The following is a 14,488-nucleotide window of genomic DNA, read 5'->3' on the forward strand; positions in this document are numbered from 1 at the left end:
GCAGTCAGACAGACTGCCACATCCCACCATCTGTACCTCCCAGTACTGTCAACACACACACAGAAGCACACACTCACTCAAACACACACTGCTACCTACAGCAAGCAGGAAAGAAAAGGCGTCACCTTAAACCCTGTTGAGCTGAAACTCACAGGGAAAGGCACAAAGAGAGGAACAAATGTGTAATCTGTCTGGATTGTTTGTGGAGAGCTTTGGTGCTCACATGTTTTACAAACACATATCCTTTCAGGAATACTCTGACGTTTGGAGGGATGCGCGTATTTGCTTCTTTGCCGAGAGTGGGATGAGAAGATCGATATCTCTGTCAGACTTCAAAAAAAAAGAAAAAAGGAAAAAAAAAAAAAAAACTGCTCCCAGACAAGAAAATAGTCCAGCACATAAACCTTTCTATAACTAAAATGTGGTGTCAGTCTTCAGGTTTTTGACTGAAATTAAACAAATAAGACATATTTTTTTAATTTGTTGAGCTTACGTGGTGGATTTTATTATCTGTTTGCTGTTTCCAGTCTTTATGCTAAGCTAAGCTAACTGTCTCCTGGTGAAAACTGCATATCTAATGGAGCAGTAATCAATCTCCTCGTCTAATTCATGGTTAGAAAGTCAATACAGGTTCAGTCGTTTCAGCGAGTGGCCCAAACGACATCGATACGTTTATGTTCAAGTGACAAATGGGATGATTCAACAAAACATTGAGGCTTAATTATGGACTATGCTTCACTTTGGTCGGTAACACGGATTGTAACGTGTTATGTGACATCACTGTAGTAATAGATTACTGAAATATTTCTAGTAAGATGTTTTATTACTCTTTTACCACTAAAATAATTTTTTACATACAGACATCTAAAAGCATCTCTGGTCTAAAACTCTCCTTCAGTTTTTATGTGTTTATTCATTCATTTTCAAACAAACACTATGTTAACTATACTTCTCCTGTGAGACTGTCTTATTGTGTACGAATACTGAATTATAAATAGATAAACTAGACAATAAACCTAAAGTACATTAGAATTAAATGACCAAACATAACAGCGTGTATATGGGGGGCCCTGAGAAAAAGTCTGCCGAGAGTAATCTGTCCATTTAATCTGGACTTGGTGATGTAATAAAGTTTTATTCATCCTATGTTAAGCCGTGTTGGCTGATTTCCTTTATCACTCTTATCATAAAAAAAACAGACAACCGTATTGCTGGAAACATTTGGTATAATATGAGAACACAACACTAAACAACATAAAATATATAATTAGTATATATATATATATATATATATATATATATATATATATATATATATATATATATATATATACATATATATATATATATATCTATATATAGAAGAATATAATTAGTATATATATATATATATATAAATAGAAGAAATAGAAGGAAATAGAAATAGAAGGCAGTTAAAGAAACAGACAAATGATTTTGTCTCTGAGGTTAGTGCCTCTACACATCCTGCCATGAAGGACACAAAGAAACTATTACTTTCATTTAATTTGGATCACTTGTTGCCACACATCCCTTGAAAAAAAGCCAAACTACCCCTTTAAAATTGTGTTTTGTCGATGAATATAAAGGCTGGGCTCTTCTCTGCATGACGCTACGAAACTAGACTGACTCCGCTCCTTTGATTCAATCTGAACCATGCTGGGGTTTTTGCAAGTGGGGAATGTTTTCCCGTCCTCAAACCCTGTGAAGATTTGATTGATTATTTGCGAAGCGACTGCATCGGTTAGAGTTGAGAGATAACGGACAGAGTCCTACACACCCTCACGCTCCCTCAAGTTACGCTTCTCTTTGAAGAGCACTGGGTTAAGAGGAAAAAAAAGCAACTGTGTTAAAATCCGTTCATTAAGTGGAGGATTCCTACATCAAAGCGGACAAGCAGAGCCACATGAAGAGATATCAGAGGATCTTCTGACTTCTGTCTTTTAGTTTAAAGTGCCGCCACTCTCCCCATCTGACACCACCATTTAATGCCCCTTTAGCCTTTGTGGCCCTTAATAAGCTACACACTTCCACTGAAGCTGAGGCTGAAGCCATTGTGGGCCCCCTCTTTGTGTCACGCCTTACAACAGACATCTGGACTCCTCTTCTGTTGCCCAATTTCCAGCCCCTATTCAAGAGGGACAAAGGAGAGCAGGCATCTGACCGTCCAAAAGTCACTCTCCATCATGTTGTGCTCTCGCGGCCTGACGTGGGGACAATGAGGTGGAAGTACGGCTCCGAGGAACCGGTCTGGTCGGAGCTGAGCTGGAGGAGGGGCGGCGGGTTTGAAACAGAGCTCATCACCCCCAGGAGAGCTGTGCCGTCTCCACAGCTCCCAGCCGGTGGGAGAACCAGAGGCTCCAGCGGGGCCAGATTGTAGGAGGGAGTCTGTGAAACAACAGCTGCTTAATAAATCAGAAGGTGGAGGCTAAAGAAGTGGAGCGCCGAGGAGCGACCGCAGTCAACACTCTCCATCATCCTCATCATCAGCAGCAACAGCGGCGACGGTGACACTGGTGATAAAACTGAGCTGCTGAGGTTGTTGATTATTGATATACAATCAGCAGTCGTCAGCGTTTCAGAGCTCTCGCAGGTTCACTTCTGCAGCACGAACACAAGACTGATGGGCCTCTCGAACAGACGGACATCTCTCATTAGGAAAGAACAACACTCATCTTACAGGCAACCATGTAATCACCACTTCTGTCCTGCAATTTGTTGCATATTTTGTACTATCGATATCCGACAGCGTGCGGCTAGGAGAACAGACCATTTAGGAGTGACACATGAGCAGCGTTACACGTTTTACACACACAAGACATGTTGTATTGCTGTACTGAGGCGGCCTGATACTGAGAAATGTATAACATGAGCAACATCTTGTCAACTGGTGGCTGAAACGGGAGGCATATGAAGGAAAATGACACCTAAAAACACGGCATTTAGAATGGAAAATAAAGATTATAGTGCTGTCCTCAGTGAAGCTATTCCGGGTGTGTATTTTGAACATGGTAAAGTAGAAAAACTCCTCCTGCACTTTGTGTGGAAGCTTGCTGCCATTAGTGTGAGTGCTCCAGACAAAAGGGAAGCCCTGCAGGCCCGTGAGCTCAGTCCTTTCACCATGATCCGCCTTACTGCACATTCACACTCAATCATTTACAGGATTTTTACGAAGCAGCATCACTAAGAACAAAAAACCCTTAAACATGTGAACTTTTAAGATACAGTGGGTACATGTTGTCATTAGTAGATTTATTGTTGTTTATTCATTGATTTTGTTTTTCTTTTTTTTTGCAGCTTGCTTCTCTGTTTGCTCTTTTGTTCCCTTTTCGTTTTTTACATCATGATGTTCAGTCGTGTGGATCTCTCCGCTCTGCTAACAGCGAGCAACAGCAGCTGAAGTTAGCTCAGAGATTGATTAAAAACAGGCTGCCCGCACAACACAAGTAGCTCCACAGAGCGTCTTTAACCCGAATTTAAAAAAAAACAAAACAAAAAACAAGAACTCAAACACAAAGTTTTAACAAGCCAATTAAAAACATTCAACAATATGAAGTTGTGACCCCTAAACACAGTTTTAGTGTGTTAGTGTTGCCTACAGGAGTTTTAAGAACTTCAACAAAGTTGACTAATCAAAAATAGTTTTGTATAACATTTGTTTGTTTTGATACCTCAGATGAATCCAAGGCTCATTAAAACATCTGTATCTAATTCATTTAAAGTGCCAACCGTATTGTTGGGGCATCTTTTAAACTTTGTCAGGTTATTTATTTTTAAATAAGATTAACTTAACACTAAAGATTTAAGACTCAAATTCAGTTTCACAACCTTAAACCTTAAATCACTGCTCATGACCTGAAACTTAACCCTCAGCCCTCGTCTAACACTTGTAACTTCAATAACTGTGCTAACACAGAAGGACCAGAGAATATTGTACGTTTTATCTAATCTATGGAGGCTCATTTCAACCAGTTCATGATGAATGATAAATTAAAACTGAGAGATTAAGAGATAAAAAAGAGATAAAAACTCAAAAGTCTCCACCATTATGACTTTTTGTTTAATAATGTGGTCTTTTTTAAAATCAGAAATGTTGACTTTCTTTAACATAACTGTGATTTTTGTATCAAATAACGTAACTTTTATTTTCCATTATTATGAGTTTTTGGTTACTGTTTTTGAAAATGTTGACTCTCTATCTCATGATTATTACGGAAGCTGAGAACAGCCACGGATTTTTCTTTTTTTTCAATACACTGTTATCTCGAGATAACGACTTTTTATCTCGTTATCTCGATATAACAAAAATTGTTTTCTCATGATAACAAATTAATTTATTTCGTTATCTCGATATAACAAAGATTGTTTTCTCTTGATAACGAGTTAATCAATAATGTGTTCATCTTGATTTCACCCTACAAGAGCTGCCACAAACGGCTTCCGTAGCCGGCTGTAGCTGTAGGCTACCGGTAAGTTACACTTCACATTAGTTTGTTTACTTGACAGGGTTTGTTTAGGGACGACCAGTTAGCAGATGAGAGGCTGACAAACTCCTATCTATCTGGCTGCTTCAGCTAAGGTAACCAAAATGTAGGCTAATGTTAACTTAGCAATGTAATGTGAAACGTAATTAAACATTTGCTAATTGATTTAATATTACGGAACACATTGTTAATTAATTCATTATCACCAGAAAACAATCTTTGTTATGTCGAGATAAAGAGATAATACATCGTTATCGTGAAATAATGGTGTGTAAAAAAAGAAAAATCCATGGCAGTTCGTAGATTATGACTTTCTTCAATAACTATAACTTTTTATCTCATAATTCTGACTTTTTATCTTGTAATTATGATTTTCTTATCTAACAATTACAATGTTGTATTCTAAATTTTGACATAATTTAGAGAAAAGTTGACTTTCTATCTCATAATTCTGAAGTTTTATTAAGTAACTATGAATAATTTGAACTTTATTTAATAATTTTGGTGTTCTATGATGTCCACTGGAAAATGTAGCATAGTATAGAATACTATCATGTAGTATTTAACATCCTTTCTTTTCTTCACCTGGCGGAAGTGGACTTCCCTACATCTACACAGCGCTGTGAGGACCTGTATAGCTGGAGATGACACACATGCAGGAGGCAGAAAGTCGTGCCTGTCCCTTTAAAACACTGACTCCTGGAGGCTGCTGAGGATTTGGTGCGGATAGCAGGGAGTGCGCAGCTCAGCTCGGCTCAGCTCGGCTCGGCATGTGCAGCGCGTCAGTCTCGCTCCAACTGCGTCCGCAACCCGCCGCTGTCCGGAGCACAGCAGAGAGACAGAGAGAGAGAGGGGGGAATTCATCTATATATGAGAGAAATATAGGGAAACCTAATTTGTTTTATTATAGTTATCGCAGCTGCTGGGTTGTGTTAGAAATAAAGAAGTGAGTGTGACCATGCGGGGATGAAGAAGAAGAAGTGCTGCTGCTGAGTTTAGTTATTAGGTTTCTCCGGGGCGGTGCTGCTGCTGCTGCTGCTGCTGCTCCTCACCATCACCCTGCTCCTCTGCTGCTCCTCTGCTGCTCCTGCTGCTGCTGTCATGGCTTTCTGGGAGTGATATCAAAGTTTCTCCGGGATGATTTGACTCGCTTGAAATAGTCCAGCTGAGGCTCATTGCTCCGAAGAGGCGCAGCTTCAGTCAGATCCGGACGATCCGAGGAGCGGGGAGGGCTCGATTTTGATTTGGACTCCTGGAGAGAGAGAGTGGAGATGAACTTTGGACATTTGCGTCTTCTTGTGGCTGTCTCATTCATCACCATCGGATCAGGTAAAAAAAAAAAAAGAAAAAAAGAAACAACAACAAACAAACAATAATTATGTGACCACGCAGATGTGTGTTTTTCCTGTTTCTCTGCCTGCACACACACACACTCAGAGCCCATATGGTGTGACCGTCTCGCCTCGTCTTATCTTGTTCTCGGTCCCTCCAGATGGATGTACATGTCGTGTTTAGATTCATTTCAGACATGTTTGTATTTATTTATTTTTTTCCCCCGGACAGCTGTGGGAACACTAAACTGAATTATGACAAGCAAATGTCACACAGGCATTCATTTGCAATATTTAAATACCAGGAGGGTGAATGCCGAGAAGACGCACGTTTCCTCAAAGTGTCCCCCCCCCTTCCTCCCTCCTCCTCCTCCCTCTCTGAGCGCTGAGGGGAGGCCATTAGGCAGTAGGAGTGAGGTCGAGAGGAGCTCCAAAGTGAAACCATTTAACTCTCACTTTTAGTGAGACAGCTGTGAGCACACACACTCTCAGCGACAGTGTCAGAGTCGGCTTCCCTGGATACACACACTCATATATATGATTAGAAAATGCTTTTAAAAGCTCTTTTTGATTACCTTCAGAGAGAGATTATTTTTTTTTAACCATTGCTCTTATAACAGCTTAAATATTCATGAGCCCTAATCCAAACCCTAAATAAAAAGCAAGGCTCAGGAAACAATTCATGAGAGTGCAGATGTTTTACAATATATTTGTATTTTGATCATAAATGCCTGAACTGTGCCATTCGGTTTTAAGCTTTTAGCCAAATGAAAATGAATCCGGGAAATCTTCACTGATGCTTCAGGCTACAGTCACAATTTAAATCAGAGCCTGGCTGATGATTCAAAAGTCTGAAAACAATTAATATACATATATGCCTGAATTGATTAAATGTATGTACAGAGCATTTGTGACAGGGTCCATTAAAGGTGCCCTGTTGAGTTTTCGTCCACTAGTGGTGCTGTGGAGCGATGTTTTATCTAGTGGTGATGGGTGATGACCTCGCAGATCACGTCAATTCTGCGATGGCGTCGGACTACGATGCTGATATAAGCTGCTGACAGACGGACCTAAAGACTGCAGTCATACATCACATTTCATTAACTCCTCAGCCTTTATGTCTACATAGTTCTACAGCAGGATGTGCATAAAAATTGATCTCTGGCCACCATGATACACATAATGTTTAAGTGAAATAACTGTTTTACGCATCCATGATAATTTCTAAAACTTCCTGTCCTTCTGGCACTGAATTATGGGTAGTTAAACCAGTGAAGTGCGGTCTCTGGAAGCCCATGTTGACTGGACAAATTGTGAGTTTTGGAAGTCTGGACGTTTGAATGCAACCTAAGTATCAGATAAGAGTAAGCTGTCAGGGCGAGACTCTCGTCCTGCTGGTGGATTAATTCATGCTACTGCTAACTGAGCTCTGCTAATGCTAGCACTGACCTGGAGGAAGAGTTTTCAAATGTTTTACAAGGGAAATTGTGTCTACAGGTACAGGTCTCGCCCTCGTCTGTCATCAAGGATGTTAGAATAATACCTGGATTCAGCCATGGAGGCAAAAGCTGCTCAGTGGCACATGAAACCAGAAATGACCAAAATGACAGAGCCTCCACATGTTAGGCCCATAGAGCTAACTTCTGGTTTAGCGGCTAGCTAACTTGAATGGGGTTTAAATAATTTAATCATGCAGCTCTTCTAGATTCTGAATTCTGACAGTCATATGAGTCATTTGGTGGCTGTTGTGATGGTCAAAAACATTTATCCACCATTTTACAGACCCTGACAAAGGAATGTTTGGGCCCCAGTGCATCACCTGATGATGTAATCCCACGGTTTAGCCACTACCACACCTGGCTTCAAAGTGTGCTGCTTGTTCTTGGTGGCCTGATCTACATACCCATCAGATACATTCACAACATTAGCATTTCTTTTGGAATTATCTACGTCCTGCATCCATCTTCTTTTAGCTGTCTTTGGTGTACACCAACTCCTCTGGGCTCTTTAGCAGCTAAATGCTACTACGCTATGTTTGCTAGGTAGTTGCTAACTTTGTTTGCTGCAGGCCAGGAGGCATACTTTTAATTGTTTTCAGACATTGTTTTTAATGGAAACATTTGTGCTTCTGCTGCTGAAAATGACACGGATAAGAGCAGGTGAACCAAAGCAACAGTCACAGTCCCTAAAACCAAAACAATTAGCTGAAAGATGCTAAAATGCTTTGTGGAGGGAAAGGGAACTGCAGAGTCAGGAGATGATCGTCAGCAGGAGTGATATCCTTCACGTGATCCTTTGTTAATATACATGTACTGATTGAAGCGAGAGGTGCCAGTCTCTTGTGGGCAGACAGGATGTTTCTACCGTTTCTTAACGACCTTAAAACCCCTCAAATATACACTTACCAGTTAATCTTAAACTGGTCAATTTATCAGTCTAGCTCTAAATTACACCTTCCTCGATATTATGATTAAACTCTGATCCCTGAGCTCTGTGGCCCCCTCAACGCCTCTCTCAGCTCGCTCCGCTTCATCGTTATAAACCGGTGCCACCTCTCAACATTAAAGGCACTTTTTCGACACCCACACCATCTGCCTTCATCCATTAATCTGGAGTGGGTTATTTCCTCTCATTCCCACCTCTATCAAACTGCACGTTCCCGCAGGGCGGTGTGTACTTTCATAAAAACGCTCCAGAGAAGAGGAACAGGTCTTAATAAGCTCTGCGGGAGCCGTGTTGAGACAAACGCCACACTGGAGGAATTTATCCTGTAGTTTTTATATTAAAATGTGTCGGCTGCAGCGAGATATGTTCCGTCTGTGTCGGCGAGTCCGGCCAGTAACGTCTTCGGGGTCGATATGAAGATTGTGCGCTTGGGGGGAGAGGTTTTGTGTTTCTCCTCGTGTGTGATTGAAAACAAATGCAACAACAGCGTCCCTCCCAAATTGCATTCGATTTCACACAGCAGCTGCTCCACGCACACACACACACACACACACACACACACACACACACACACACACACACACACACACACCAAATCTCAATTAAGACGCCGTCAGTGTCGACCCTAATACCTCTCATTGAAACCTCAGTTATCTTGAGCAGCATTCACACTCAGCTGTTTGCATGCTGGCCGTGGAACTAATTGATGCTAAACAACCGTTAGCTGGTGATTTGTGTCCACTCCGTCCTCCTGCTCATTACTCGGTGACAAATATGGCTGAAGGCTGACTAAAGCCTCTCACAGCCCCTCTTGATGAGGTGGCCGCGGATGATGAAACCACCGTGCGCCACAGGCTTGAGTCATGTTGCCGGATGTTGACGGCGTCCCACTTCTGGTACAGTCGCTCATGACATCATGCAGGGATTAGATTTCTGGTGAGGAGGACGGTTGCCAAACAAAGGGGCTCAAAAATTTAAAAAAAAAAAGAAAAAAAGAAAAAACGACCCAGACTGTCGCCAGAAGAAACTCAAACCTGACGTCTCTGCTTTTGAAATTTAGTTTGCCGTGGCACGTTATCGCGCTCCCGCAGAGATTACTTGGCAAAGTCACAAGAACTCCTTGAATGTTTTTTTTTTTTTTTTTTTTTTTTTGGCCTTTTTAAGTATGTAAATGAATTGAAATTGAAAAAGACAAGGAAATCTCAGCAGACAGCCACCAGCCCCACAGACAAGCTGCCAGCCTTCTGCTCCTGTCTCAGTTCGACTCGCACTGAAAAGTTAGTCTCTGAGCGGCGTGCCAAACAGGTAGATAGTCGTGTTTGTCTCCAGATATCACGCTGTGAGCTCAGACGGGTCCAGGTTCCTGTGTGTGATTTTTCTGCTCCGAGCCTAGCTGTCGCTAAAGGGCACCGAGATCTGAAGCGGAGCAGAGATGTCGCCTCTGAGGACTTGTGTTGTTTTCACACATTAGCGTGACAGCAGTACACTTGAGCCCCTGGGGAGGATGCGAGGTTACTATTTAGAAATACTAATTAATGAAAGCCCCCCCCCCCCCCCCCCACCTCCCTGTTATGCAATGCCGCAGCTACGAGCCAAGAAACGTCAAATGTAGCCCGAGTTAGCGGGGTTTTGTGTGATCTTGATCAGCCCCTCAGCTCTTACCCCAATAACTCTGCGCGTTCGATGAGGCAGAAACGCAGGAGACGCCACGAGCAAACATGTGGGCGTGTCTGAGTTTGCAATTAGGGCCAATGTGATAGCTTGTCTATCAGAGCAGGCGTGCTGCGCTAATGGGCTTTCATTTGACTGCTTGCATTCTCTGGATTTCTCTCTCTTTTTTTTCTTCTCCATTTGTTCTGTGAATAAATTAAGAGATCCTCACGATTCTCTGACAAACACCACAATCAACAAACCAACTACTCATCTGTACACACACGATGAGATCATAATGAGTTTGTAGCTCGCATTTTTATTAATGCGGCTGACGAGAGAACAAATAATCCCACACAGCCCGTCACTTGTACTCGCTTTTCTCGTGAAACTGTGCACTTTTCCGACCTCCATTGGATAAAGTTGATACAAACTGCAACACGCACACAGTACAATCTATATAGGCTGCCAGTCACAGAATGCGGGAGAGCATAACAATTAACGCGGCTGTATTTGTTATTATTTTTAAATGCACGGTGTGGTCTCTCTGCCACGGACAAAGCATAAGACAGATGTAGCGTGGGACCGCTACAATCAACATGCAACTTTGCAGATGAAAATCTATATACATATATTACTGAGGCGGAAAAGTTCACAGAAGTGAGGTTTTCTTCACGTTACGCTCAATTAATTTCTCTTGGTTTCAACATTGTTGAACACATTTTAGATACTGTAATTACACAACTAGCTGTTTTTAGCCATTTAGCCATCTGGAAAGTTATATATTCTATATTTAAAGGTGATGTATTAAATGGTTATGTGAGAGAGGCTGCTGGTAGTAATGAGGCGACAAAGACTTATTGCCTGTATCCGCAGCTCTCCTCAGCCTTATACAGCGTCATAGCCACTTTCAGGTCACTGTTTCGATTCACACTCTTTTGCTTTTTTAGCCATAGCAGGTGACTGTTTTTGGCAAACCACTCTGCACACTATTTGTTCAGCACCAAACAGGCAAACAGACACAGTTAGCAACTAGAACGGCACTCAGTAGAATGCATACCTCCACCAAGGGTCCCCTTATTTTACTTACTCATATACCAGCCACCTAAATACACCTGATTATGTTCATCAAGATCCAGGCACTGTTCCTGTAGAAATGAATTAAAAATGCTGAAAAACAACCCAATCATCATCTTTTGATGTCATATTCTTTTATTTCTCTCCTCTCTCCGCTTATGTTTAGACACAAAAACCACTTGGTTAGGGTCAGAAAAGCGTCATGGTTTGGCTCCCAACGCTCATGGATTTGAGAAGGTCCGACTTCCTGTGACAAGTAGCTGGAAATGTTCACAGGTCTTGTTCAAAAACACGTGTTTTTTTTTTGTGTGTGCATTCAAGTAAAACTTTGATCACATACAGTCTTGAAGCTTCCTCCTATCTGTCCATGTTGAAGAAAGTGAGAAAACATTCCGAGATCCGTCCCTTATATTTGGATCCACAGCAAAAGTAATCAATCAACCAACGAATGTACGCGGGTGAGAACATAACCTGCTTGGCTTTCAGTAAGTAGCAGGTGAACATAATGGAGACCGTGCTTGACTTACATTCATCCTTTGAACACGACTCCACATCAATAATAATGTTGCTCCATAGCTCCTGGATGTGAATAAATATCTGCTTGCTAACAAATGCCACATCAACTTTGAATCATATATGATAAATTGATCATATGCTAATGTTGTCTTTGCGCGGCCTGTATGCTGCACCCAAGTGGCCATAAAAAAATCAATCATGGGAGATTTAAATTCATTAGCGTTAATGTACAACACGGCATACTAACATAGAAAACCCCTCACTCAGAATACTAACATGAGTAGGCTGTCAAGGAGCAGATGGACACGTACTGTATTGCGTTTAATATCCATAAATATTGGAACGTATGACAAAAAAAGAACACATCAGCTTCAATGTCACCGCGTATAAAATGAGCAGAGCTGCTAAATTTACTGCTTCTCCGTGAAAAGCACCTCTGCCGCCTCCACCACCCTGACACATCCATCTGTACGCAGCGCGGCCTTGAGAGTGTACCAGGGAGCGACAACCTTGCATTAGGGCCGGCGACGTGCTTCATTCACAAAAGCTCCTGCACATTGGATGACAGCTCAAGGTTGACTGCTATTCACTCATATGGATTATTGAGTTCTGCTCTGGCCCCCTCGCACTGAAGGTCCGCGAGGTTCGGATGGAGTGAAGACGTGTTTAAAAAGAAAAAAAGAAAAAAGGCTGCATTGATTCATCGAAGCTGCGACACAATGATGTTGTGTGTGTTTGTGACATATTGTTATGTTCCAATTAAAGCGCTTTGGATCAACTTGCATGCGAAGCTGTGCATTTGAGCGCCTGTGTGCTGAAAACCAATGGGATTGTTGAGTTGATATATCTCGTTGTTTTTCTTTTAAACTCATCTGCTGTTTTATTTGCTGCTGGGAAACTACTTAAAGCAGCCAGACGTAACTCCAATCTCTGATCCTGAAGCCCCCCCCCCACCAAAAAAAAATTATACTTTCATAAAGGTGGATGTACAGCAAATTGAAAATATGCACCCCATCGATCAAAGCTGTGAGTTTTCTTGGATCATAAAAACGGCTTCAATGAACTGAAGCAGCAGTTTGTGAAACATCTTTTCCCGTGTTTGTGTAATTTGTCCTGAAACTCAACTACATGAGTAGACGATGTCCTTTCCTATGTGTAAATCTGAAAGTGATTTCACACCAGGATGCCCCAGATGAAATGTTTTTTCACACAAATCAAGTCACTTGGATATCTCTGAGGACCCACTGCAGGCTCTAATGGGCCGTGTTTTTGATCCGGCTAAAAACGCACCTCCACAGACGTCCCCCATTATCGCCCGTGACGTTTTATTTTTTCCGTGTCACAGGCGGGGCTGACAGACTTTTTTTCTTTTTTGGGCTGGAAGGTGCTTTCAACCGCAGCACCACAATCTTCCTGTCATGGAGCGAACATTACTGCGAAAATATTCTCCCTCACGAAGAAAATGTGTTTGCTGTCGCGCTCAAGGTGGCGGAGACTTTTCTCTGATTGCACACTTGTCTCAGGAGCGGCTTGTTGCTTGTCACTTCGGCCACCTCTAGTTCTTTTTTTGATTTTTTTTAATCAGAAAGGACTATTTTTCCTGTAATACCTCAGAGCGGCGCTGCGTTGATCCTGTCCCATGATAGTTATAGTTGTATAAGCACTCATTAACCCTCGTTTATTATCCCCATTTATATATTTTCAAATAAAATTAATGTAGAAGAATTTGTCACGGTGACTTTCAGACCAACTGAGAGCAACCAGGGCTGACACAGCGGGCAAAAAAAGGACATTTGGATCTTATGAAAACAGAGAGCCAGACAGCCGCTCTAAATGTATATAATTAAAGGATGAAAACGACCCGTCTTTAATGGTTAATGGAGCTGTTAATGTGAGATTGATGGTTTTATTGGATGGTTCGATTGATGAGGCAGCCATTTATCCTGCGCTGCAGTGTGTATGAACGTAAAATGTCTATCAGAAAAGCCCCGAACATAAAGTTCTCGTTCGGTTTTCTTTGGAAAGTTTGGGCACCGTATAAAGGAAGTGATCAGAGTAATCAAAGACTATAAGAGATAAAGAACTGAGAGATTAAATGTACGCAGAGTTATAAAACCAGTGGAGGATTACGCAGCGATTAGCAAGAAAATACTTCCTCCTTCAAATCCACAAAGGATTTTATAGCTCCTGGTTCAGATAAACCTTATTTATTCAGGGAATTAAAAGTAACACTTATACAGGATCGCAACAAGACAGTGTTTGTGTATGATATATACGCAAAACAGATATCGCACACTCACACAGCCACACTAATTAAAACAATCATATATATTAAAAACACGAGCTATAAAAGGCCCTCAGAGGAATGTGTGCTCTTCTTGGCTCACATTAAAACAAACATTAAAGCTGCACTTTTATCATGTTAACTACGGACGTGTCGCCGCAGTTTTTTACGGCACACAACTTCACTGCTTTGACTGTAATTCACCGCTCTCCCGTGCCTCGTTCCTCGCCGCAGAAGGCAGCTGTGTTCTGCATAAGAAACAGGAAAAACACTCGCTGCACACCACCGACATTTAGCCGTTAGCCGGTGAACATCGAGGGGCATGGAAAGCGAGATCTGTCTCTCAGGAGGTGGTGGAGACCAAAAATGCAGCCGCGTCTGTCATTAATTCCCTCATTCCCTCCGACGGCGGAGGCGACTGGTTTAGCTTCTTCTTCTTTTTCTTGTTTGGTTTCTGGTTTGCAAAACAATGTGATGATTCTTTTCGTGGCCTAGTTTCATCACTCCAAACCGAGTTGATGGAAACATGCCTGAGTTGTTTTTCCTGTTTGTTTGTTTTTCTTTTCGCTTCTATAAAACATTTAAAAAGTTCTTCGGGCTTCACATTCTCTTGGCAGATGGAAACAAAGCTGATGTTGTGTCTACAGCTCATATTGCTGTCCCTGAACTGCAAAAAATAAAAA

General features: G+C 41.7%; 1 protein-coding gene across 3 annotated transcripts in view; it reads left to right on the plus strand.

The window, feature by feature from the left end:
- The first annotated feature begins 5,210 nt into the window (after positions 1-5,210).
- Positions 5,211-14,488, plus strand: part of zgc:77784 (uncharacterized protein LOC402947 homolog) — a 56,313-nt gene continuing 47,035 nt past the window's right edge. For 2 of the 3 annotated variants that reach the window (XM_037084739.1, XM_037084749.1), the window contains exon 1: positions 5,211-5,831. In XM_037084739.1, the coding sequence (XP_036940634.1) occupies positions 5,774-5,831 (58 nt within the window). In that variant the 5' untranslated portion in view covers positions 5,211-5,773. The remainder of the gene's footprint in view (positions 5,832-14,488) is intronic. The other variant, XM_037084759.1, reaches the window with a different exon arrangement.

The sequence above is a fragment of the Acanthopagrus latus genome, chromosome 2 (assembly GCF_904848185.1).
Source record: "Acanthopagrus latus isolate v.2019 chromosome 2, fAcaLat1.1, whole genome shotgun sequence".
Taxonomy (NCBI): Eukaryota; Metazoa; Chordata; class Actinopteri; order Spariformes; family Sparidae; genus Acanthopagrus; species Acanthopagrus latus.